The following is a 27,357-nucleotide window of genomic DNA, read 5'->3' as shown; positions in this document are numbered from 1 at the left end:
GCTCTTTTTTTTTTTTTTTTTTTTTTTTACCCTAGAAACCCTCCTATCTTGAATTTAAACTGCTTACAGGAGTTGAATTTCAGTGTCTTTTTCAAAAAAATATCCACCTGATGGGCACCTCATGGTCTGATGATGGTGGTCATCATATACATGTACCTCAATTCAGCAATAAACCTGCTTGTTTGTCACTTAATGCAACTTTAAAATGTTTACACTGGAATTTTCCTGCGTGTATAATAGTTTCTCTGTCCTACTTAACTGAATCGGATAGATTAATTTTTCATTTTCATAGTGGGGAGAAACTTGTGATCCAAATCCAGTCATTAGTGATAAAATACTTTCAACAAATTTAGCAAGTGGTCTTTCATGTTAGTTTCTAATCCATCAGTATCTTATAAAAGCAGAAAGCTGTGTATTACCTGGGTAGTTTCCATAAGTGCATGAAGCATGTATGAAACATTAGTCAGTGCTCAGAAAAGATGAAATGTTTTGTTTAAACATAAAGCTTTGTTCTCTTTTGTCCAGAGGAGGCCACAAAGATGGTCAGGGGCTGAAGCACCTCTACTGTGAGGACAGACTGAGAGAGTTGGGGTTGTTCAGCCCAGAAAAGAGATGGCTCTGAGCAGACCTTATAGCGAGTGGTCTTTAATACTTTAAGGGGGTTTATAAGAAAGATGGGGACAGACTCTTTAGCAGGGTCTGTTGCAATAGGGCAAGGGGTAAATGGTTTTAAACCAATAGAAGGTAGACTCAAACTAAATATAAGGAAAAAATATTTTACAACGAAGCTAGTGAAACAGTGGCACAGGTTGCCCATAGGTGGGAGATGCCCCATCCCTGGAAACATTCAAGGCCAGGCTGGACGGGGCTCTGAGCAACTTGATCTGGTTGCAGATGTCCCTGCCCGTGGGGGGGGATGTGTGTGTGTGTGGTGTTGGACTAGATGGCGTTTAGAGGTCCCAACCCACAACATTTTATGATTCTGTGATTCTCGTGGAATTCTGTTACGAAGATTATCGTTCTCAACCACAGCTTTCAAGTGATATTGGATCATAGAATCACAGCATGGTTTGGGTTGGAAGAGACCTTAAAGCCCATGCAGTCCTAACCCCTGCCATGGGCAGGGACACCTTCCACCAGACCAGGTTGTCCCAAGCTGGCCAGGGATGGGGCATCTACAGCTGCTCTGGACAGCCTGTGCTAGAGCCTCGCCACCTCACAGTAAGAATTTTGTCTTTACATGTAATCTAAATCTCCCCTCTTCCAGTGTAAACCCATCCCCCCTTGTCCTCTCACTACAAGCCCTTGTAAAAAGCTCTTCTCCAGCTTTTTTGGAGGTCCCTTTAGGTACCGGGAGGCTGCTCTAAGGTCTCCCCCCAGTCTGCTCTTCTCCAGGCTGAACAACCCTGACTCTCTCAGCCTGTACCCATAGGAGAGATGCTCCAGCCCTCTGATTTCAGGGAAGTTGCTGTCTGGATTTCAGGTTGTGGTGGAGAAGGACTCTCATCCATGATGTGGTGGAATTGTAGGCTAAGTGCATGTAGCAACTGAATGTGAAAAAAAGTGACAAAATTAGATTGTTCGTGAATATTTTACTAAATTTAAAAAAATCTAGTAAATGTAAAATTTAGTAAAAAGCCCAATGATTGCTTTTCTGTAATTGCTTTCCATCTGCGTGACAATAACATATACCAACATGAACTCCAGTGGCAATGGGGGAAGGACTGAGTGGGAGAAAACAAAGTTATCTTTTGATCAGTATTATATCAGCTCAATGATAATATTTTGATTAGAAAAGTGCTGCACTGTGCCCCAAAAGAGGCACAGGCTTCCTTGTGTTTTCTCTGTCATCTAGAGTTGTTTGTGGAGGGTTGAATACTGCACGGCTTAAAAATACCAAATCACTAAGACCTCACGAGGAATGGATCATCTTTTAATAACTCTGTCATCTGCTTTAAATCCTTTTTATTTCTGCAGCCTGAGTGCCTGGAAGGAAGCTGGAAGCTCTTCACTATAAAGTGATACTGCTGCCTCTGGCTGGCTCTGGCCACCTTTCATGTAGGACTACTTGTGAGCAGGGTCAACTGTATCAAAAGGCCCTTCAGTTAAATAAAGGATTTTCAGCACTGGGGGTCAGGGTGGTCTCAGAGCTGCAGCCACAGCTGCTGCTGTGGTTTCTGTTTGTTCTGGGCATGGAGATGATGTGGCTGCAGTCACAGAATCACAGAGTGGTTTGGATGGGAAGGGACCTTCAGGAAAGCTTCTAATAGGTTTCACCAAGTATTTTCACAGTGAGTTGAGATTGCAGGGGAGATAAAATAATACAGCTCTCAAAATGCCTGGAGATTCCGTTGCGAAGGGTGGTAAACTGGATTTCTGGGCTTTGGGGGAACAGCCGTGGGGGAGTTATCAGTAAGCTGAAGCGATAAATCCAGGATTACTGGTAGGATGTTTGCTGATGGTAAATAGACCCGTGAGATGTGCGGCAGCAGCTAGAAAAGCTATGAGCACCGTTGCTGGATACGGTGCAAATATCCATGAATTGGTTAAAAAAAACCCAAACCCTCAGCGCTTAAACTAGTTCTGCAGGCAGAAGAGGTGGAGATGCCAAAACTGGGAGGAGCTTTGATACCCTGTGATGAAAAGCTGTTTCCTGAGTTGGAGGCTGGAAGGATGGATCCTGTAGGTTAGAGTAACACGGGGACACTGGCTTTCCTATTGCTAACTGCGTTCCCTTTTCACTAGGTGATATTTATTATTTCACTGGGGTTATAACTTCCTCGTTAGTGCATGGGGGTGTGGGAGGGGGAAGGAAATGACACTTGCTTTCTTTGCAGGACGTTTTAAAGATCTGCAGATTAAAGGTTGGCTGGAAGAGCTAGGTGTTACCAGAGATGGTAGAAATAACACGCTTCAGAGAAAATCTTTGCAGGTACATCGGGTGAAGTAACCTGAAACCTGGCGTTCGGGTGCGGCAAGGGAAGATTGCAACCCATCCAGTTCTGCTTTGTAATGTAACACACCATGGAAAAGGGCCTGTTGCTTTTCTTAACTTGTTTTTCCTTTTTTTTCTTTTTTTTTTTTTAAAAAAAAAAAAAGGACTGTAGGGGCTGGGTGGGTTTTGGCCATTCACAAGCTCTTGCTCCTGCCTGGTGGGAGTTGAAGGTAGCTGTGCTTTGTTTGCCCGGTTGCCTCCAGAGCCCTGTTTCCCTTAACACAGTCGCAATCAGGCAGGAAACGGGTTTCTTGTCCACTGAGCCAGCCTGGTTTTCTCGACAGCGAAAGCTCCCTCCTTGCTTTTTCCTCGGGTCCTGCTGGGAAGGTCTCCAGCTCTGCTCACCCCCGCTCTTGTCCGTGCAATTCCCCTAGAGCAATATCAAACCAAAGCTTTTGGTCACTTAGCCTCACCTGACTTTGCACAACGCTCCTTGTAATTTTTGCACCTTACACCTCAAAAAAATCAAGTGCCCTTGCCTGCTTCTTTTCATATCATTGTACAAAATGTGTCTGTCACACCCACCAGCTTCCTTTTAGGTTTTACCCAGCGCTGGACTCAGAGTGCCTTGAATAAAGCATTTTCTGCTGGGACGTGGCAGCGGCAGGCTTTCCTACTGGCATGACCAGACTCTCAATGTGACATTCAGAGCTGTAAAACACTCCCTGACAATAGCTGGTGTTGTTCAAAGAGCGGCATAAATAATTGAGGGGATTTTTTTCTTTTTCTTTTTCTTTTTTTTTCTTTTTTTTTCTTTTTTTTTTTTGCGAGAAGAATAACATCTCCCCAGGCTGGCCAGGGAGGCGGCGGGCTGTTTGCATGCACAGCACTGGGGGATAAATGTTGTAGCATGGAGGGGAATCTCAGGAAAGGGGTGACATCGAAAGGGGGGACTTGAGGTTGTTATCTAGAAGGTTTTCAGCATGGTGGAGCTGAGATGTCTCTTAAACAAGGTGCTGGGACCTTGGTTCCCTTGTATACCCATTTTTGTATGGACTAATATAATTCCATCATGCAGATTTTTGTGTGTTTATAGCATGACAGATTGAGTTTGTGGCACAAGCTTTAATTGCTGATGGGTTGCCTTGGAAGGCAGGCTCGTAGAGTGGTTCAGGTGGTTAGATGAGGCCTCAGGAGGTCTCCAGACCAACCTCCTGCTCCAAGCAGGCTCAGCTGTGAAGCTGCATGAGGCTGCTCAGGGCTTTATCCAGTTGGGTCTTGAAAACCTCCGGGGATGGAGTTTGCACAGCCTCTCTGGGCAACCTTATTGACTGACCTCACGGTGGAAAAGTTTCTCCCTACAGTTTTATTATCTCTTGTTTCATCTGCTGCCCAATGTATCATGTCCTCCTGCCATGTGGTCCTGTGAAAAGCCTGGCACTCTCTTCTGCCTGACCTCCTTGGAAATGCAGGATAGCTGCTGAGCCCCTTTTCTCACCTGGTGCTGGTAGCTGAGTGTGCCTGGAGAGAGAAAGGAACAAACGTGTATTTGTGCAGCTACCACATACCTCAAGTTTTCCCTTGTCTTTTCATATGTCCCTGGGTCCATCCCACCTCCATTGTATTCATAGGTCAAAAGCAGGGGGCAAAAGCTTTTCTGTCTTCATTTAATCTTTGGCTTTCTCAACTTAGAATCAGCTAAATTAGATTAAAATTAAAAATAAAAATTTGTTGAAGAAGCTACCAAAAATCTGGATTAACAGTTCAGTGAAATTTCGTCCCCAGCCATTAGCCCATGTGCCTGTTGACTTACTTCTTCTGAAACATCAGTAGAAAATGTGTTTGGTTTTTTTTTTTTTTTGCTTCCAGTCTTTACATTCGTTGCTGTCAATACACCCGATAGGTGATGTGATGCCGGCCTCATTTTGTCAGTGAGGTGGCTTTTGGGGCTGTGACCTGAATATGGGGCAGAGCAACTGCTGATTTCTTCCTTTTCTCTTCAGTGTTTTTGTTTCTGTTCTTTCTTGTAATTATTTCAAAAAATCAAGACTGTCAGCATTAAAGCAGCTTCTTTCTTGGTAATTTCTCAAATACTATGGGAATAAAGCACTGAAATAAATGGTTTTTTTGTACAGAGTGACTACGCGAAGGAAAAAGGGTTTGTGCATCCTTTATACTGAAACTGACCCCAACCTCATCTATTAAAATCGCATCTTTGTAAAAGCTGATTTAAATATGCTCTATGTAAAATAAAAACTGTTCTAAAACTAAGCTTAAACTGAAAAAAAAAAATACGCAGTGGTTGTGACCATGCACAGACTTGGCTCTGCACGTGATGTGGGTATGAATGAGCCCTGACAGTTTTGTCTCTGGGCTGGATTAAGCACAGTTGCTACTGGTTACTGCACAGCCCGGCTCAGCGAGGCTCCGCTGTCGGGGCCGCTTGTCTTTCCTCTCCGAAAGCACAGCAGAGGGTTGGGAACCCAATGGGGTGGCAAGGACGTGCCCTGAGCAGGTGGTGTAGGAGTACAGCTGAGACCATTCCAGCCCACACCCGTGCAGCATCCCTTAATGTCCCTTAATGTCACTTACTGGGGTTCTAGATGTTTTATAGTCCTTTGACCTCCCAACAGCATCCAGAGGAGGCTTTTGCTTCTGGGACTTGTTTTGGGTTGAAATTTTCTTAATTTTTCTTAAATCTTTTACAGGATTGAAACTTGATGAAGACTATTTTTTAGCAAAGATGCAGTTTGATTTTTAGCCCTGCCACTTGCACAGGCTGTTGTCAGTCCCGGAGCGAGCGATGGCAGATTTTTTTTGAGATGTAAAACAAAAGCATCTCATGGTTTCTGTGTGCTGCATTCTGTTGTTGGGAGGGAAGTGTCAGCCTTGTTTTCAGCTCGTTCCTGCCCTTGCCTTCCTGTGACTCCATTGAACTGGCTCCTGTCAATCAACGATGCTTTTAAAATGAACGCGTGGGATAAAGCTGCAGAATCATTCCTGTGTCAGCTCTGGAGCGATGACTGCACAGCTCGGTTTGTTGGTGCACAGACGTAGCCATGTGCCACCATTTTTGCACAATCATTTTTGCCTGCCTGAGGTGTGGCAGTAGACATAGCAAAATAAAAATGCCAGCATTGGAGGGGACAGTTCAGGCAGAGATGGCAAAGGGCAGGATGGCTCTAGGCACCCCATGTCTGAGTGCTGTGATCTGCAGCAGAGCTTGAGTTATTTTCCTTTTGAAAATAATCTGAATGTGGGAGCACCTGGATCCCGTATGCACTTTCTAGACTTAAGTCTGATAAAACCAGTTTTAACTGCAGCCTTGCTTAGTGGAGAAGGGACATGGTGGTGTGTGGTCCCCTCCCGAAGTAATAACTGGGAGCTCCTGTGTATGGTGTATTCAGATGTCGTCCTGGCTGCACAGCTAAAGCACATGGCGATGTCAGAGTACCCTTCGCTGAGGGGAGATCTCCCCTCCTGGTGCTGAGCTGCCTGTTGCAAGCTAAGCAAAATGCATTCAGGTTTTTTTTCACCCTGGCAGCATATTTTTAAAGTAAGACTGGCAAAAACAGTGGACAGAGGAGGGCCATGAAGATGGTCAGAGGCTGGAGCATCTCTCCTATGGAGACAGGCTGGAAGAGTTGGGGTGGTTCAGCCTGGAAAAGAGAAGGCTCCAGGAAGACCTTAGAGCAGCCTCCTGGTACCTAAAGGGGCTGACAAGAAAGCTGGAGAGGGGCTTCTTACAAGGCTAGTGATAGGACAAGGAGGAATGGCTTTAAACTAAAAGAAGGCAGATTTACATTAGCTATTAGGAAGACATTCTTCCCTGTGAGGGTGGCGAGGCGCTGGCACAGGCTGCCCAGAGCAGCTGTGGATGCCCCATCCCTGGCAGTGTCCCAGGCCAGGCTGGACGGGGCTTGGAGCAACCTGGGCTGGTGGGAGGTGTCCCTGCCCGTGGCAGGGATTAGGACTGGATGGGCTTTAAAGTCCCTTCTAACCCAAACCATGCTGTGATACTATGACTTGAGGAAAAAAAGGAGGTGTCAAAGCAGTAGCGATTGTTGGAATTGTTAGAGCAGTGTGGGGGAAATGCAGGTATACAGAAATAGTAAGAGGTGGCTTTTGGGCAGCAGTGTATTTCAGAGAAGGCTCAGTTAAGTATGAACAGCTTTATGAGAATTAGGCATCTGGAAGAAGCCCTTGACCTCCTTGTAATGAGCTGCGTGGACACAAAACATGTAGGCATCTTCCCATCTCTGAGTTGACTCTTCCAGTAAGGCTGACCTAGCAGCTCAAAAGTACTGCCAGGAAGAGAACAAAGTACCCAGAAATAAATTCTGGGTTTGGTTGTGTGGACCATGGAAGCTGCTTGCTTTTAGTGCTCTTCTCTGTATTTGTTTGTATTTTTTTTGCCATTGAGTGCTGTGCTTGAGCGAAACCACCCATGATCTTGCATTGGTAGGTGCTGCTGTTGTGGGTAGCTCTCGACGCAGCATTGCCACCAGGGACTGGGCTTGTCATCTTCTCTGTTGCTGCTGAAATTCTCAGCCCTTCCAGAGCCATGACCTCTGGTTTATACCTATATACCTGGAATTATTCCTCAAGCCATGTTGTGCAATAGGGAGCATGATTCCACATGTGTTTTATAAAAGCAGAACAGGATTTCAGGTGTTGTGTTGGAAAATCAAAGCCCTATTTGGGGGAACTTGCGGTCTGACTATCCAGTTGGACAAGCTCAGCTTTCCCTGCAATTTAAATATACTCTACCAGAATTTTAATTGTGCCAGTCTCCATAACTACGTTTTAACTCTTTAGGAGCATGCAGGGTTTCCAAGCCACCATCACTCTCTTGTTTAAATGATACAGCCTTAGAGGAAAAGAACAGCTTGGAATATGTGTGCGCATCACCTTATTCCTCTAGAAGCCTTTTATGGCTGCATTATGTCATTTGGGATAACCCAGAATATCTCTACACAGCTCAAGAAAGTCCTTTCCTCCCCACCTGCCTTCTCAGAGCTTCCCCATCCTGCATGGAAGTGGAGATCTACCTCTGAGCACAGTTTTTACTCTTATTCAGCCCAGAAGTTCCTCTGCATCTTTGAGGTCAGCAATATGATATCCGTAATGTCTTGGCACTTTAATTCTGTTTTCTCATTCTCAGTTTCTGCTGGCACTTAACGTGCTCAAAATACAGCAGTTTCCTAACTAAATTCAACCAGAATAAAAAGCATATACAGAGAGAGCTTCATTTATTGTGTATATCAACAACATTGGAGAAACAGCTGTTCAGATCAGAGGAGAAGTCTCTGAAAATCATTATCTCACCTATTAGAATGAAAATAAGAGAAGTAATCTGCTAATGCTCCAACTATCAGGCATAGAGAAAGAATTGTGTCAATTTTGTTTTGTTATGGTATTGTGGGAACACAAGTGTGCTTAGTCCCAGCTGGAGCTGCTGCAAAACCTGTACCCTGGAAATGCTGGAAGCTTTGCTGTCTATTTACATGTATGCAGAGTCAAACCCCATCTGTATGCTTGCCTGTAGATTATTATTTCACCGGTGGTGAAAGTTTCTGCAGCAAAACCTTCATTTGAATAGACAAGGTTTAGGATGATAAGGAGAATGGGGAGAGATTAGGGTAAAGCAATTTGGTTTTGTTAATGCTGCAGGCCAGTTCTGGAAATAGAAAAAGAAAATTAATCTCCTTTTTCCCAGGTGGCTGTCTTACCTGGAGCATGTACCTTCCCTAAGAGGTGGTAGATGGATTTCTTTGTTTTTTCTTAGGCTTGTGAAAAGTCCAGGATCTTTGGAGGAGCAGCTATGTATCTCAAGAGTTAGATTTAGATGTCTCATTGTAGCCTGTGTTATTAATGTCTACTGCAGCTGATGCTCCTGGTAGGCTGGACCCATCAATACACAGGGTCTTCTGACACTGTCCTGGACTCTACAGCAGCTGGGATAAGTTTCACTGCTCAAGGCTCTCCGTCTGATGTGTTGGTGAGACTGTGGCTTAGCTACACTTGGGCTTAGAGGCAAAGCCAAGCTCCTGCTCTTGCCCCAGTGCCTCCTGCTGCCAAGCCTGGAAGATTGCCCATCATATGATCTGCAGAAACAGGTTTCACTTCCTTAGTGTGTAATGCAGCAAAGAGCATGATCTGTGGGTGTGTGGCTAAACACATTTAGCCCTGCCAGAGAAACCTCTTCCATGCAGAACAGTTGTTTAATCTGTCACCCTTGTGCTCCCCGCACACCTTCCCTCCACGGGTTTGTCTCGTGGATGGGGCAGGAGCCTCCAAGGTGGCTTTCCATGTGACAGCCACAGGGTATTCCAGCTGAGCATGTTGGGAGTGCGTCAGTACTTGGCATCCTCACTGCTAATTTATTTTTTTAAAGCTTAGGTAATTAATCATATCAAACAAATGATGGTAGCTCAGGTAGGAACTTATCTGTGGGGGGGGAAGTCCTGGTTAGAGCCTTGCTTTTGCTCAGGTGAAGGACCTGAGCAAATTCGAACTGAAAATACATGGTTTTAAATTAAAAAAAAAAACCCAACCAAACCCAACCTTTTAAAGCAGCATTTTGTATTATTAAACAAAGAATACGGTGGTATGGAGAGGATTTCTAGATAAGCAAATGACTGACTTTACTACTGGAGCAGTGTCTCCATGAAAGAAACAAATGAGAAGCCCCTGAAGAAAACTGAGCCCTCTTCCGTTTGGTTGTCTGAAGACTACAGGAGATCACCATGATGGATTAAAGCAGAGCCCCACAGCTGTGCACAACATCTGGCACCACGACTCACGTCAAAGATTTTCCACCCATAAAGAGGTCTCATCCATGACTTCTGGCTCCACTTTCCATCTTCAATATGACTAAAGGTTACGAAATTCCCATGGTAGGACTCCTCGTGCAGTGTTGCAGGGGTCCTGCTACTGGCATGATGGATCCTGCAGGTTTTGTTGTGCCGTCCACTGTATCCCTCCAAGAGAAATATCAAAAACTCTTGCAGAAAAAAAAATCAGGTCTGGATCTTCAACTGTTTGGGGGAATTTGGGTGGTAAGGACTAGGAGGTGGCTCCTCCAGGGCTGTGCCTCTAGAAATCTGCCCTATAGCCTTGATGCAGGTAAAGATTTGTGCCATAATTCTCCTGATCCTTAGGTCTGCTGAGTCCCCATGGGCTTCAGTGGTCTTGCAGAGGTGGGGGTGTCAAAACTCTGAATTTCATCCAGCCTAAAAGCTACAACAGAGCCAACAGTATTCTTTGGTGCAAATTGCTGAGCAATCCACAGGAAATAAAAGCCTGGTTTTGCAGCATGCACAGGGTCGGTCCCTTGCCTTTTTGGAGTTACTGCTGAGGCAACCCCTATCATATGTGAGTACATGTTGTTTTAAGCCATTTATAAATAAATAAAAGCAAAAAAAAAAAAAAAAAAGAAGCTGATGGTTCCTTGTTCTATGTAAAATTGAGTGGATTTATGCACAAGCTTTATTTTGACAGTGAATCTAAGATCAGAACCTGATAGTGAAGCCTGGAGGTGAAACTTCTATGAACACACTGGAGTGGTGCAGTGCTAGTGCCAGAAGTGAAAACCCATTTTCCTTTGTTCTCTGCTGCTGTGGCTTAATTTTTTCCCCTCATGTTCAGCTTCTGCTTTTTTAAAAAGCCTTATTCTGCCCTGTCACTACCTGATGAAGGTTTATTTGATGTTCAGCTGGAGCAGGACCAGGTCAAGGTGCCACAGAGGTGTGTAACACGGTGTCCTGATCAGCACTGATAAAAGACCTTGCGGTACAGATGACCAGCCCTCAGAAAGGGGCCAAGGCTGTTGCATTAACCTTGAGCCCCTAGAAAAAGCTGCTGGGGAATCCAAGCATTAATGACAGCCATAAAGGAGCTGTTGCTTTTTGAGCAGCATGACTTGCTGTAGCTCTGAACTTGTGACCCAGAGGAGAAAAGCGCAATATCCTAGCTACAACAACGTTGTGTTTATATCCGAAGCTCAGAAATCCATCTGTGTGGAGGAATGAAGAACATCCTATCACTGCCTGATGCTATAACCATTTTTAGAAATCTGGCTGGAGCTTGTTTCTTGGGTGGCTTCCTGAAGGGTCGCTTGCTCCCCCTACCCTGGCTTCACTACCTGCAAGCATGAAAATCCCAGCTGAAACCACTGCTTGACTCCCATCATACAAGCTGCATCGCGTGGGTCTGCCTTGAAAACAGCTCCTGGTTTCCTTCAAGCGGATAGAGCTCTGCCTGGTGACTTGGCAGTCTTTGGGCTGGGGTTTGGTGAAATGATGGACAGGAAAACCCAGTGTGTGGGTCACGAAACTGAAACCTCTCCTGGCAGGAGCAAGGAGGTTTCCATTGTGGTGATTTGCATTGGTGAGCAGAACAGGTGGTGGCAATACGGCACGTGGCAGTGTTTGTTGTACCAGCATGGTGTGTGGGGTACAAGTAGCCCCCATTCCCTTTGGTCAGACATAGAAGTTCTTGAATTTGAGACCTGGCAAGCCAACAGCATGACGGGGATGTGGGATTTTTTCCCAAAACCTTTGGGGAAGCACAGATGCCGGTTTGTTGCATTCGTTTACTCTGAAAAATGTATAGGATACAGCCAAGCCTCCTGCAAACAAGCTATATGTCCTGACAGCCCTGTTCATTGGGTGGATTGGCTTAACATGCCTTACGAAGACGGAGCCAGCCCTGAGCCACCAGCAGAAGTTGCCCCTGTAGTAGTGTGCATGGTTCTGCCACACCATCTGCCCCGTGGCAGCTCATGTCCCTGTTGCACTGCTAAAAATCTCACGTCTTGTTGCCCTTTCCAAGCTGCTGCTAGCAAACCCAGGCTGCGCAGAGGACAACTGAGTCGTGTGACTGGCGTTCCCCGCCCCCCCCCCCCCCCACCCCCCCCTTCATAAGTATGTTTATTCGTTAAGGAAGTCAAAAAAGGAAGGGGAATAAAAAGGTTGCAAATGTTTTGCTGGGTTAGAAATGAGACCTCAGTGACTGGGCTGCGCATTGCTCTGTGTATGATACATTCGGCAGCGATAGCATCCCTGGCATGGAGCTCAGGAAGACTAATGTGCCCTCCCAAGATGCGCTGAGGTAGGGTCACAGCTTGTTTACATATCTACTTATATCCATATTGACCCAGATGCCAATATTTGACTATCAAATCATCACTGATGAGCGCCTCTTGCATACAGTTGTGCATCCACTGGCTTTCTGGGACATGGCTTTTGGGGTCAGTGGCCACCTCTGCCTGCCTGGGTTTCTTATTTTTTCTCTAACTATATCACTTGGATTTGTAAAGGATGCCGCTTTTCAGACAGCTTTGCCCTGTCTCTTTACATCTTCCAGTATTAAGATACAGCAAGACCTACATTTTGCAAGCACCAGGAGAAGATTGCCAGGTGCTTCTGGAAGTGCTGCTGTGCTGGGGCTCAGGCGTCAGCCCTGCAGCCCATCCACGGGAGCAGAGCCAGAAGGTAGCTCAGAAAATGCAAGGGAACGATTTCTACGTGCACACACAGATATGGTGAGGAAAGGAAAGCAGAAGGATTTGCCAAGGGAAATGGTCTTGTTACGCAATCATGTTTTCTTTGTGTATTTGTTTCCCCCACCTCATTCAGGATGCGTAATGGGGTTTTGAAGATTTGAAACCGTCTGGTTTATCTCTGGGTGTGTCGTTGCTGCAGGCTCTTATCAGGTGTGTCACGGTGAGCGAAACCATTCAAACAAAATCCTTTCACGTAAGTTTGTGCGTGGTACTCTGCGTTCATGTGTTTAGCCAGGGTTTGATGTATGCACAGGGGTGGAATAGGTCCACAATTAATGCAGCTACCGGAAAACTGATTACGTTTTTGGTCTTTAGTAAATTATTGGGGGGGATGAATATCCTAGGGTGGTTTAGTACAGATGAATGGAGGTTAGAAACATTAGTGAGGATGTATGGAAGCACCTGCAGCAAAATTAAGGTGACTGCATATTAGAATTATAGAATAATTTAGGTAAGAAAAGACCTTTAAGATCATTGAGTCCAACTTTAAAATTATTTGCCTTGGTTAGAAGTGTAGGAAAGCTCTACTTTCTGAAAACTGCGGGCTTGTTCACTTGTCAGGGAAGCAGCCAGATGCTTTCTTTGTTCGACTGCTTGTTTAGCTTTGACATGCTTTTTGCTAGGATGAAAGGAAAAACATCAACAGGCAAAACTGCAGGAACTGCCGGCATTTGTTGCTGTCATGCCTGCACAGTGGTACTGCCAGTACAGTAAACAGGCAGGTAAATAGGCAGGTAGAGTAAATAGGCTGGATTTTTTAAATTCTTTTTTTACCAGAAAGGAGATAACTATTGGATGCTGTCCCATTTTCAGATTAGGAATTGTTTGCTAGAGTTGAATTACAGGAATTGCCGTAGCGAGGCAGATCAGCTCCTTATGCCATTAACTGAGAGCTGGCAGGGGCCAGCACAGCTTCACATGCTGGGTCCCCGCATTGTGCTCCCATCACAAACAATTCAAGAAACTGTGATAGAAACGAAACCAAATTGGTCTTATGCTTTATGGGAAAATAAAACAGTGAAGAATAACTTCATTGAACCTGTTTTTCAAATCTTGCTGTATTTCCTTCTTAGCAGCAGAAACTGTTCAAACTGATGGTGCAGCCAGGTTGTGTTTTGTATTTTCCTTTTTTGAACTGATTTGGTATGAAGAGTCTTCAGCCAAAGCCTTTTCATACAGCTTTGGCTTAGTTGCAGTGCAAAACTGATCTGCTGCTGACAGACTTAAACTAATTATCACCAAGGGGTGGAGAGAAGAGTTTTTAAAGCTCCTGCTGTGACAAGGTATTCAGTGTTTGGAGGGGCTTGGGAATTACTGGGTGCTAAGGCGCCGATGCTGGCCTGTGCCAGTATACATATTACTTCATAAGGAGGGAGAGATGAGATTGCTTTCACTGCTAAACTACTTAGGGGGGGTTCTGCTTAAAGATCAGGGGGAACCCACCACCCAGCCACCTGTGCTTGAGGGGAGCTGCAGAAGAGCAGAAGGAAGCTGGCTGTGGGTTGGTTGTTTTTTTTTTGCTTCATACCTTGCTAATTCCTTTGGCCCTGCAGCTGGGGCAGCTCAATTTTGTTCCCTGTTCTTGCTGCTTATGGAGCATCCCCCGATTCCTGTGTACTCTTGCCCTTTTAATATTTTCATCCTTTCACCTTTGTTTTCCCTTTCCTGCAATAACTCATTTTTATCCCTGCTTCCTTTGCCTTGGGTTGAGTTTAGGGTGCTCACTGGCCTGCTTATAAACAGGGTTTGTTCTCTGATCATTGATCCTCCAGGTTCTACTGCAGGATTTTGTAGTATCTTCAGCCCGGAAGGTCTGTGGAGCTTGTCCCTGTGCTGCAGCTGGGCAGCTTCGAGGTGCTGCTGTAAAATCCATCTCCTGATATTTAAGGTTGAAGCAGCAAAGAAATGCAAAACTCCAGGAACACTTGAGGTCGAAGGCATTAAAAACCCTTCACCTGGGCATCTGTTCCTTGGCTGGTTTGGTATTTAAGCACCATTATTCTCTGAAAATTTGTTATTTTTACTTCATGCTGTACAGGGCGTATTGTATTTGCTCTCACCTGTGGCACAGTGAGTGTTACCATATGGTTTGCCCAAAGTTGATATTTTTTTTTTTAACGCTTTTAGTGGTAGGTTAGTGCTTGGTGCTCTTCTGCTGTATGTTTTTAAGCCAGGCAAAGTGCCAGCATGTCTGTCGGAGGAAAACTCCTGGCTGGATCCTGGAGAATAAACTGAGCCTGAATTCATTCTGAATTGAGAGAGCTCAAGTCCCACAGGTAGGATTTTTCATTGTAATGATCCCATTTAGCAGCTAAATTAGTGACCAGTTTTGGTAGGAAAACTGAATGACTTAAGGAGCATCTCCTGGTACCCATAAGGAGGAGGGCAGTATGGTGCAGCCCCAGATCCACCCCCAGGCCCTGGAGCTGGAGCTGAGCATCACCAGCAGCACTGCAACGCACAGGGACACTGACCGTGCACCTGCAGGTTGTCAGGGCTCAGGGTGCAGGATACCTATGGGGTATTTAAAAAAATTCATGTTTTCATAAGAGACCCTGAAAGTCTACCCTGATAATTACCTACAATAGATAGACCTACTCATGTGTGACTAATTAACTGAATCTCAAAAAGGAGAAACTGTTGCTTTGCAGTTTATTTGTTCTTCCATTTTCCTTGTTCATTCAATTCTTAAGATTTAGTTGCTGTGTTGGTTTTTTTTAGGGCAGGGATCATCAGAGATAATCTATGATAAGTCCCTGATCCCAGTGAGCATCCCAACCTCTGTTGCAGCTTGGGTGGGGATTGGAAGGAGTGAAGTGCAGTGGCTCTGTTTTTCATGAGGATGACTTTGTTTCTTCATGTTAGGTTTGATAAAGCAAAGAGCAGGGGATTTGAGTCTCCTGCTCCTTTTTTGTCTTGCATGCATCTGGGTGTTTGCACCATGGTGGTTTATTTTGCTAGCAGCCTCTCTCTGCCCCCGTCTGTAAATCAACCTCATTCATGCATCACAGGGGAGGTCAGGATGCGATGTTTAGGAAGTAGAGTTATTTTTTGATGGTGGCATTGTAACCTAGAAAAGAAGCCAGCATTTCAGACAAAGCAACAGGTCTGCTCACCCCTTCTCCTCCGTTATTTAGGCTTGCTTTGGGTTGATGTGTGGCCAAACCTGCTGCAGTGAGATGCCGGCGGAGTGCTGGCCCTTCCAGATGCAGCAGCTCACTCGCAGCACTGTCCCAGAGGATTGTGGCAGATTGCAAACACGCTCGGCACAATCATACCATTCCAATTACCATAATGACGCTGCTAATTTATGCACAAATTGCCCTAATTTATGTGTCAATACAAATGATTAAACCAAGCACAGGTGGAACGGGGTTCGATCTCAACCCAACTGGGGAAGCATAAAGCTGCATCCAGGCCAAAAGGTCCAAAATTATTCTCCTTGTTAACTAAAATGTGGAGCTTTGTGTTGTTTTGCTCCTGCAGCTCTGGCAGCATGAAGGGTTGTGGGGCAGGACTAAACTCGTGGTAGGAGGTAAAAGAATAAAAGATTCTGCACTGAGATTTGCATGGATTAAAAGCAGCTTTAATTTCCTTGATACACTTGGCTTTCAGGTAGATTAAACAGGCGGCGGGGTTTGGGGCTGTCTAGCCAACTAATACCTGCCTTACTTTTATTGTAATTATTTTAATAAGACATGGAGGAGTCCTATAACTGTAGGCCACCTTTGCCAACCCAAGATCTTGAATATTTTTGTGTTTTATGCCGTTGACTTTCTAGATTAACAAACGTGCTGTCATTGCCTGAAGTCCCACATAGTGCAACTGTTCCCAAACCACTTTCTCAGTGGGGTTCTTCCACAAGAGACCTCTTAGTTTGTGCATTTCTATTCCTCATTTTTCTAAAAGAAATTATGTTGCACCATAAATTTTTTTCCATAGCAAGCAGGATGATCCATCACAGTAATCATAGAATCATAGAATCGTTTAGGTTGGAAAAAAAGACCTGCAAGATCAGCCAGTCCAACCGTTAACCCAGCACGGCCAAGGCCACCACTGAACCATGTCCCCAAGCACCACAGCCACATGGTTTTTGAACACCCCCAGGGATGATGACACCCCCGTCCCCGGGCAGCCTGTGCCAGCGCCTGCCAGCCCTTTCGGTGCAGAATGTTCCCTCACACCCAATCTCACCCTCCCCTGGCGCAACGTGAGGCCGTTTGCTCTCGTCCTGTCGCTGGTTCCTGGGGAGCAGAGACCGACCCCCCTGGCTACAGCCTCCTGCCAGGCCGTTGCAGAGCCACCGGGTCCCCCCCAGCCCCCTTCTCTCCAGGCTGACCCCCCCGCCCCCCCAGGCTGGTGCCCCAGCCAGACACTGAGAGGCTGGAGCGTGTCCAGAGACGGGCAGCCGGTGTCTCCAGGAGATGCCGCGGGAGACGGTGCCAGAGGCTTCATCAAGGCCCACGCAGACACCGGCCACAGCCTTTGCCTGTCCACTGAGCGGGTCACCCTGTCACAGCAGGTGATCACAGCCGGGCCTGATCACTGGGCTGTCCCGTACGTGCCGCCTGGTGGCACTTGGGATGATGCTCCATAACCTTCCCCGGCACCGAGGCCAGGCTGACGGGGCTGTAGGTTCCTGATCCTCTTTCTGGCCCTTGTTGTAGATGGCCTCCAGCCACCACATCGCCCTTCTCGGCTCAGGAGCAGCCGGTCCCGCGGGCGCCTTCCCTCGCCGGCTCCCTCACCGGCCGGGCCAGGGAGGTCTCTTCCACACGCTCTGGGAACCTCCTGGGCTGGTCCCTCCCTGCCGGGCTGTACTTCCAGCGGGCAGCTGCTAAGCTGAAGGCCCCCACCAGAACAAGGGCTGCCATTGTGAGACTTCTCCCAGCTGCTTATAGAACATGTCACCTGCCTCTTCATCCCGGCTGGGTGGTCTGTAACAGACTCCCACCAGGTATCTGCCTTGTTGGCCTTTCCCTGGTTCCTACGCATAAGCCCCCAACCCTATCGTCACCTTTGTTCAGCCCTGGACAACCAAAACACCCTGCAACCTACAGGGCTACCCACCGCCTCTCCTTCCTTGCCCATCCCTTCCGAAGAGTTCATACCCACCCATTGCAGCACTCCAGTCGTGCAAGTCATCCCGCTGTGTTTCTGTGATGGCAACTACGTCCTAATTTCCCTGCTGCACAGTGGCTTCCAGCTCCTCCTGCTTGTTGCCCACACTGTGATGCCTTTCAGTTGGGCTGTTGATCCCACCACCTTTTTGGGGGGAGAAGCCCCAATTCCTGCGTGACCATTCTCGGGCGGTTCCGTGGTTCTGACACATCCATGACCCTTGCGTCTTTGCTGCCGCATGGATCTCCATCCCCTGCCTCCACTGAGGTGGCAGACCGAAGGACCTCGCGAGCGTGTCGTCCCTCAAACGCTGCTGTGGTTCCCCAGGCTTCTCTCTAGTGAGCCTGGGTTTATCCCTTTCCCCCTTCAAATCTAGTTTAAGTCTCTTTCAACGAGCCCTGCTAACTCCTGCACAAAGATACCAAGTTGCCCACTGACGTAGGTGCGTGCCCATACTGTCCCACACATCCTGCCAGTCACAGCTATGGCCTCGGGGTCGATCTCTGGGTGGCATTCTTAAATAGTTGTTTAACTTTAAGCAAGACCTGAAACACATTCAGAAATAGGAGACACATCAACAGGAACATGCTGGTTTGAAATCCCAAGAATATTCAAAATTCCCAAGAGCTCTTGTAACTAGCCTGGAGGAGAAGGGGAAGGGGGAGGAGAAAGGCAGGGGAAGTAGCAGTGGCAAGTGTCACCCCTTGTCTCCCCCATAATTTGGGGGAGACATGTTATCTGAGGGAAAAAATTTTGGGTGTAATTATTAATAGTTTCCAAGAGATAGCTATGGAGATGACAGCAGTGCTGACTACAAATACCAGATTAATCTCACGACCCATAATTTTATGATGTAAGCCAGCGTTGCAAAGTACAACACAGTGATAACCTTAACGCTGCCCCCCGCGATGATAAACATCCCGACAGGCAGCGTGTACAGTGAGGGAGGTGGGACACACTGCGCAACAACTCTGAGAGCAAATACATCAGCATTGTGACCAGCCACTGTTAAACCAGTGTAATGAATGCTTATAACAAGTGTGTTTTAACACGCTCTGGTCAGATCTGTCGTTACCTGAACCCTTTGTGCCCCACACTGGGCACCAAAAAGCACTGTTGTGGTTTAACCCCGGCCAGCAGCTCAGCCCCGCGCCGTCGCCTGCTCACTCCCCCTGGCTGGCGTGGGGGAGAGAATTGACAAAAAGGTAAAACTGGTGGTTGAGATAAAGACACTTCAATAGGACAGAAAAATAATTTTAAAAAAAATTAATTATAATCATAATAATGCAAAATAATAATAATGTAATAATAATCTCATAGTAGCAATATCAATAAAAGAATTAGAATATACAGAGCAAGTGATGCACAATGCAATTGCTCACCACCCACCGACTGATACCCAGCCAGTTCCAAGCAGCAGCCCCGGCCAGCTTTGTCCCCAGTTTCTACACTGAGCATGACATGCTATGGTATGGAATACCCCTTGGGTCGGCTGGGGTCAGCTGTCCTGGCTGTGCCCCCTCCCAATGCCTTGTGCCCCCCAGCCTCTCCACTCACAGGGCAGCATGAGAAGCTGAAGAGTCCTTGACTACCACACTGCCACCAGTAAAACCATCAGTGTGTTATCATCATTATTCTCATCCTAAATCCACAACAGGGTGCTGTACCAGCTAGTGGGAAGAAAATTAACTCCATCCCAGCCAAAAGCAGGACAGCAATGCTGGAAGACACTTGGCTGCTGAGTCCAAAGGTCTCTTTCATAACTGAAGCTCTTTCTGATGCAGCTTTATGCTACAGCATTGTCCAGGAACACCTGGATTAGGTCACTGTTGGGTTTCCCAATGCTGCCGGACTTTGGCTGTAGAGAGGGGAAGCTCTTTCCTATAGCCAGCGTGCCTTCCTTACTGTTGTTGTGCTGTAACAGTGTGTACATTTACCTGGTTAAATTGCTTTATTATCCAGACATATGAAAGTAAATATACAAATAGTAATTACAAATAGTAATCATACTATTCCCAAAGCCGGTGAGTTGCAGCCATGGCTTACCGCAGTCAGCTGACTGCACCAGATCCTCAGGATACCACGTTTTTGGAGGATTATCTGGCAAGCGGATTACATTGCCGGCACGTGGGGGACACAGTGGGGCCGGAGCCAGGCAGATGACTGGAAAAGCTTGTGTGTGGCTGGGGCTGCATAACCCAAATGTGGGACACGCCACCTCCTTTCGGTTCTGTTGTATGTTTGCTCTTTGGCAATTGTGTTTCCTCTGTGGGCCGGCTGTATGACTAATTTCTATGAACAGATGTGGATATAAGATATTATTGTAAGTATGTATAACATAAGATGTTTCTCCTCTTACATACTCCAGTGGCTTGAGTGCATGCCTGCAGTGCGCTCTGTACCTGTCAAAAGGTTTATGAGTCACTGCAAGTCACGCATCATGAATTACTCTCTTCTGTTACTGATCTGTTTTTACAGCCGTCTGAAGACACAGTCTGCTCTAAAACCCATTCAAACATGTTGCATTGACTTACAAGCTTTTATAAGCTTTTGTTTTCGTTCTGCCTTTGCATTTGCTGGTTTTTGTTACCTCCCAGTGTCTGTCTTTCCTTCAGCAAGGTGGTGTCCTTGCCTTGCAAGCGACGGTGAGTGTACACTGAATGTGTTCTGTTCCAAGCTTTGTGAAAACTCAGCTTTATTGCCGATTCCCTTTTAACTCACAGATGATGCTAATAACAGCAGGGAAGGGAAGTCTTGCATTCCATCAAGGCCTTCTGAACCTGGAGTTGAATGCAAAGTCTTCCAACTTTTCTTGCACCTAACATTGTCCAAGGCTGTGTTTTGAAACTGGCAGCTTTGTGAATGAAGGAATAAATTGACCATGAAAATATTGATAGCACAAGTTGCTTATGCCAGATTCCTGATTTGGTCCCATAAAATGTTTTAAATACATATAGCTAACTGAAGGATGGAAGGATCTTATCCCCATTGCACAGGGAGAGGAAGACAGACCCCTCTGCCCTGGGACAGCAGCATTGCTGGGAGATATCAGGAAATGCTGGATTGTAAGGAAGAAAATGCAAGTGGTACAGGGGGAGCAGCGAGTTCAGCACATCTGTGGGTTGCTTGCTTTGAGCCAGAGACGAGAGAAAGTTTCTCCGGTTGCCTTAAAAAAGAGATAGCGGGAATGTAACGCAGCTCTCCTACTCTCTGCCAGATCCAATGTCTTTTTAATCTGCTTGCTCTCAACTTCTTTTAAAATGGAAGTTGCTGTTTGCTGGTGGTCTGCTTGTGTTAAGCAGCTATTCTGTCAGACTTCAGAGTAGACGTGATCTCCAGGACTCATTGCTTTGAAGCTTCTGGTTCTATCACACTCAACTAAATCAGACTTTTTCTTCTCTGTGGAGGTAGAAATCAGCCTTGTGTGCCCATCTGATTGAAGTGCTGAGACTTGTCTAATTGAACAAGTGCTCGAGTCAACACTTGAGTAGGATGAAAAGCAGTGAGGAGATCACCCAGGGATTATGTCTGAGAAGCTACTTGGCACCGATACAGCAGATGGCTGGGTCGCATCCTGCCCAAGGCTGGGGAGAAAAGACGTCGATAGGAAAAAAAATATTAATTTGGTTAAATATATTCAACTCTAAATCTAGAAGTGCCTCGGGTCTCTAATTTTGTACTTTATAGCATCAGCCCAGAAAATGGGATTAGTGAAAGGAGGGGTTGGTTCTTCAAACTCCTGCAAGGAGCCCACTGTGGCCTGAAAGCTGGTGTAGGTAAAAAATATTTTGGGAGACAGAACAGAGATGCAGAGAGTGGGAGCGACTTGGCTAGTCATGTAAAATGGGGGATCCACTGGCAATGGTCTTTGACTTTGTGAGTGAACCATGAGCCCCTGCAGTGCGGCTATGCTGATGGAGTGAGGAATCCAAGACCAAGAGCTGGTGGGAAGGGAGGCTGCTCTGTGCAGAGGTGTGAGAACATCACTGCACAACACCTGAACCACAGGGACAAGCTTCAGCCTGTTTCCTTTAGGAGTGCACTTGCGCCCTACAGCCAAAGTCTATATCCAGAGAGGTTTAGGCTTGGGGAAGCTGGTGGCTGTGTCTCTGCTACATCACCATCAGGAGTGCTGGTGACCGCTGTGCGGCTTTCTGGCCCCTTTGCTTGGGGTAGGAATGAATGAACATACGCAGAACTGCTTTTTCAAATGCTCCAGCCACTTGTGTCTGGGTAAATACACACTCGTAGCAGCCCAAAGCAAATATTGTACCTTCACTGTGATAAAAATTATCCACTTGTAGCTGTGGACACTCCTAAACTTTACCTCAAACAGCAGTCCTCAGATCAAGCGAAGTTGTGAAGTCAGAGTCTCCTTCTCATTTGTGATTGCTGCTGCTGGCCTGTAATCACCTGCTGCTGCCTCTGCCCAAAAGCACTTTTAACCCCAGAAACTCCCACAGTTTTGCCTTCTATATTTAAAAGTTATTTTCAGGTTTTTAAAGTGTGTCTCTGGCTTAAGCAGTAGTGAAAAGGTGCATTTTGCATGTAGATAAAATGAAGTGGAATCACCTTGCTGACAGCAGCAAAAATACTGTTTTCCAAAGATGTTACTGAATTTTAACTCTTTGGTTTTAAAACCTTTTTGTTTGTTGTTTGCAGGGGGCACCACTGGAAGAACCTTTATGGGCTCCTAATGACGTGCAGGTGGACAATTTACTTATGAAAATGAAGGTAGGAAGAAGCTTTGTTAGTTATGGCATCTTGGCAACTGTCCTCTCAAAATAAAATCACACTGGCTGGTGGCTGGCCGGTCATCACTCCATTTTAGGGTTTAGTACACAACAATGGCAGTATGGAGTAGGACACGGCCAAGGCATTAACTTGTGTCAAAGTGTCCTTTTAAACACAGAGGGAAGGGAAATCTTATTTAAGAACTACCTGGGAACGTAACTCAGTGGAAAAAATCTGACTTCCTCCCTCAAAGGATAATAAGGTCTCTGTTGGTGCAGAGCTGGAAGGGGCATGACTTATTTGAGAGCACTCAGCAACAGGGATTTTTTTGTTCTGCTGAAACGTAGTGGTTGAGTTGGAATTCAGGTTCTAACTTGCCATCTCAAAAAAAAAACCCAACAACCAACAACCACCCAAAACTAAAAATATATTTATTAGTTTATTTTCATCATCTTGAGGTTCTGTGGAAAGCTGGTCTATCTCCAAATGTGGCAAGAGAGTACTCTGTTCTTGATTAATGAAACAGAGGAAAATCCCTGATGTTAAAAACAGTAAACTAATGGACAAACTTGGAAAAGAAAATAGAAATGTGTGCAGAATTAGATGTATTCATAAGTAGTTTTTATGATACCTTAATATCTGGATTCTGGTCTGCTGGTCATTTCTGCCACGGCTGTGGTGCTCAGAAGCAGGTTCAGGGTGGTGTAGTGGTCACTGCTGGTCTCTCCCTCCTCTTGCAGTAAGAAAGAGGGTCTTCACTGTAGTCACCATATAGACCAATTAAATGAGTTGGCCTTTCCCCTTCCAGTCAAAATACCTCAAAAAGTCATCTTGACTTCACTCAGGCAAGAGGACTGTGTGCATTTCCAGGCTTTGCTCTACATACTGATAAATTTCAATTTACAAGCTTGAAGAGGTGGTAGAGGTGTCTTTGAGTTCCCACCACAGTATCAAACCTCTGCAATCTGCAAATACCCCAAATACAGCAAAGATGGATGCTCTGCTCTGGAGCCTGGTGAGGTGCTTGGTGGGGCTGACATCACAGGCAGGATTTTGTTCTTGCATTTATTCTGACTGTAAATGTGTAAGAAAGTGTCGTGGGTGAACATGGTGTATGTTATGTCTGTTGTACTTTAACACAGGCTTTGCTTTATGTTGCAGTTGGGGTTTACACTTCTTACTAGCCTGGGTGGAATTAGTGGTTTGGTTGGCATTTAGTGTCAGTGGATAGTTTAGTGGCTGAGTTGTTGGAGGGAGAGGGAGAAATTCAAGCTGTAACAAGAGTAAATTCTTTTAATACAGGTCTACGGTTCTCAGATGTATTTGTACTTTTTGTTTGGCTTGTGATAAGATGCACTACTGTGGAATTTGCTTGGAGCAGGGATTTGCATGAATTATTGTTACTTACAAAATGAACATCTGTGCAAGCCTTCTCCCTGTGCTCGGCAGTACCAGAACACCCATTAGAAGGACCTGTGTGCTTGGATGCAGTGGTCAGCAAAAGCAAGTGCTTGGGGGAAAGAAAGATGGATTAATAGAAACAAAGCTGCTGAAATCACAGGGAAAACTCCTTCTGGGCTGTGGGACGGTGTCTGGATGCGTGTGTTTACTTTATATGCTGACCTCTTCCCTTCTCATCCCAGTGTGATTTTTTAAAAAGCAACATCCTTCTGCTAGGAAAAACTTGGGACAATTATGCTTGGCCTCTTGCAGAGTTCAGTTTTATATTTAGGAAGTACAATGCTGTGAATCACAGGAGCTGCTGACTGAAATAGTGCGGCCCAAAAATATGAAGAGGATGAGAGTAAACAATCATTACGGATGGTCTCTTGACTCTGCGCTTAAAGCATTTCGTTTGAAGGGTTTCACATTTTCACAGAGAGATCTTTTCTGTAAATCACTAATTAAGCAAATTAGCTACAGTGTCATCAGTCTGTCTACAAAAAGCAAGAAGCTGACGTTTTGAAGAAACCTTCAAGCTGCAGGCTCAAATTAGCCAATATTTAAAATTACAATGTCTCATAGGAATAGGAGGAGCAATGGAAGAATCACTTGAAGTTTGGGTGACTTGAAACCAGGTTTCATGTCGAAAGGCAAGCTTTTTATTTTACTCAAAATTCTACATGGGTGCCAAACCTGTCATCCTCACTTAAAATTTAACTAAACCTGGTGGTATTAAATCATTTGCTTGTAATTCTCTATTTTCATTTTGAAGACAAAAGGTTAAGGTAAACATGTTGGGATGTTCACATAAAATACTTTGTGTAATGTACTTATTTTCTTAAAAATTGGCTTTGACAGTGGAAAACAAGGAGGAGAATTTCTTTGCTGAAATAAATCCCCATGACACAGAGCATCAGGTGCAGGTGTGAGCAATGAGACAGGTGGGGCATTAGTGGTTCCAGCATTCATGTGAATGGTCCTGAAATGCTCAGAAAGAGCACCAGTGTGTGTTGAAAGCAAGAGGAGCAACGTGTGTAATGTGCTGAAGACGTGGCATTGTGTTGAGCCGTCTGTACTTGAGTGTGCCATTGCCAGATATGCTGATTAATAACTGCCAGCTAATGCAGATGCTGTTCGGGTTGTGTGTGTGTGTCCTGGCACCAGCGGGTTTTTTGGGTGTGTTACAGTTGTGCATATGGTCGGGGGTAAGTACGGGTTTACATGAGCTAATCAAAAGAGCAGAAAACCATCCAGGCATGGAAGTGACAGTCATATCAATGCTGGTGCAGTGCTGAGCTGAGCCCCGTATTTTGTTGAGGGTGAGTAATAAAACCACATATCCTGTTTCAACAAAGTCCATGCAAAGCCCTTCACTACCTTCACACCATCCATATCCTTCCCTGTGCCTTTTCCAGCTGTGTTGCCAACATCTTCTGGGAGATGGGAGCCAAGCCGATGTGCCCTGTGGATTTTCAGAAGTGATTGACATGTGTGGTTTTCTTCTCACTGGTTCCAGCAGTGCTGATTGCCAAGCTAATGTTTTTGGTGCTACCCGCAATAACTGAAAGATCTTTACTGCGAGATAAGAGTCAGTAATTGTAGTTGGCTCTTTCCTCTGGTATGCGTTCCCGTATTAACTTGAAATTGAATTTTTTGTTTGGGTGCTGCTGCTGCTGCATGGCTCCATCCACTCCAGCTGTCCCCTCCAGCCTGGAGGCACCAGCTGCTGCAGTGGCTGGACCCTGCACCCTCTCTCTTAAGGACTGCTCGTCAGATAAGTGCCTTGGTGCCATAGCTTGATCTTCTCGCTGAGTACATGCAGTTGTGAGCAAACTGCAGGAGAACTGAAGAGGAGGGGATGGGTCAGGACCAGTCCTGAACTGGTTCACCCTGATGGCTTTTGCGTTGGATGGTGACCAAGCCAAGAGTTGCTTTTTCCCCCACTTTGAAGATCTGCTCCTGTAGTTTCAGAGGAAGCTCCCCCCAGCTGTAGTCCTTCCCAACCCTTTAAAGATTGCTGTCAGATTTAGGCATTTGTTGATGTGCAGGCTGACCCTTGGAGTGCTTTTTGGGAACACAGAGGTTGCCCTGAGACCAGAAATCACAAATTACTGGTGCTCTTAAATCCCATAGGCACTTTTCCCCACCTCTTCCTATGAAGCTTCAAACTTCTACATGGAATTTGACATCACTGATGGTAGCTAGCTGACCTGGCCTGCTGCATGCTAATATTTTTTTGTATGAGCTGTTGCATACATACAGACTGTCAGCACTAAGCATACACTCTGGTGTTCAGCTGTTGAACTGCTGACTGCAGGCTGGGGACGTGAAGGAGACAACTGCTTACAGAAACCACGCCGGGCAGCATGTTGGGACCTGCAACCCATACCTGGAGCTGCTGTGTATAAATAAACATATCCACCCTCCATCTTATTTCTGACAACTACCTCCCGGAGTAGTAATACATTTTTTTCCAGTAGCTTGTTCTTCAAGCAGGTTTCCTCATGCAGGTTTTTAGGAAGACCTCATTTTTATGTTAGTTCTGTGGAACTATCATTGCACAACATCGACTGCTCTTGCGTCCTTCTGAGACTCGTGATTTTTCTTGAAATTCAGTCCTGATAACTGATACCAGCAACTGATGTATCTGTCACCTGAATCATATGGGAAACTGCACAGAATTGGTGGTTGCCTCAAAAATATGTTGCCAGCCCTTGTTCTGCAGGGTGTAGCAACCACAGCTTCAGCTTTCAGCAGCTGCGGTCTGCAACCTGTGTTCAGGTTTTTTGTTGTGTGTGCTTGCTGAGTTTAAGGGCTTCCTCAACATCATGTCTCCACAGAGATCAAGCAGTGGTAATTACAGCGAAACACAGTTACTGCAAATACTAGTGCACATGAATCTATAGGAACATTTTTTTTCACGTTGATGGCTTCAGACACATCTCTGCTTTGATTATGTTTGGTCCCATGAAAGGGTTGAGTTGATCCGCACCGTCCTTCGATAAAATAGATCCTTCAAATTGGGCAGATAACATATTAGGCAATTTAAATCTCTGCTTTTACAGCTCAAAATGGATCTTTTTTCTGAGCAAGTTTAGCTCCAGCCAAACCTGCATTGCTCTGGTTGATCCGTATTGTGTAACAGATGTGAAGGCAAGTTCCACACTGCTGGAGAGTTTATCTACTTGTGGTCAGAACAATAAGAGCTGACAAGTTGAGGAAGTGAAGACACAGAAGGGATAATGCTCAGGCTCCTTTGTCATTGCTAGGAGCCAGGAGGTGCCTCTGAAGGATGGAGTGGCATGGCATCACCTTTCTTTTCAATCAGTGGTGCCCTTTCCTGCTTTTTTAGGGTGTCCTTCATGCTGTTAGCTTTTCATCCTCCCATCCTCACCATTTCGGGAGAACGTGTTAACAGAGAAATCCCTGCTATCTGATGATAGAAAACAAACAGAGAAGAGCTGATGAAAGGTCTTCATCAACCCCAGCTTTAGATGGCAGTGGCTTCCCTGTAGCACAGGAGGTCCATCAGTGGCTGTGCAGAGGTACGCATAAC

The 27,357-nt window shown here is 45.8% G+C and overlaps 1 protein-coding gene across 4 annotated transcripts in view; it reads left to right on the top strand.

The window, feature by feature from the left end:
- Positions 1-27,357, top strand: part of PTPRA (protein tyrosine phosphatase receptor type A) — a 134,006-nt gene that overhangs the window by 38,193 nt on the left and 68,456 nt on the right. For 2 of the 4 annotated variants that reach the window (XM_040591068.1, XM_040591086.1), the window contains one exon: positions 22,287-22,358. The exons of 1 other annotated variant lie outside the window; for it this stretch is intronic. In XM_040591068.1, coding sequence (XP_040447002.1) covers positions 22,287-22,358 — 72 coding nt within the window. Of the gene's footprint in view, positions 1-12,635; positions 12,654-22,286; positions 22,359-27,357 lie in introns of those variants that run through there. One more of the 4 variants, XM_040591104.1, reaches the window with a different exon arrangement.

Source organism: Falco naumanni, chromosome 1 (genome assembly GCF_017639655.2).
Source record: "Falco naumanni isolate bFalNau1 chromosome 1, bFalNau1.pat, whole genome shotgun sequence".
In the NCBI taxonomy this organism is placed as follows: domain Eukaryota; kingdom Metazoa; phylum Chordata; class Aves; order Falconiformes; family Falconidae; genus Falco; species Falco naumanni.
This window is presented reverse-complemented; position numbering and strand designations above follow the sequence as displayed.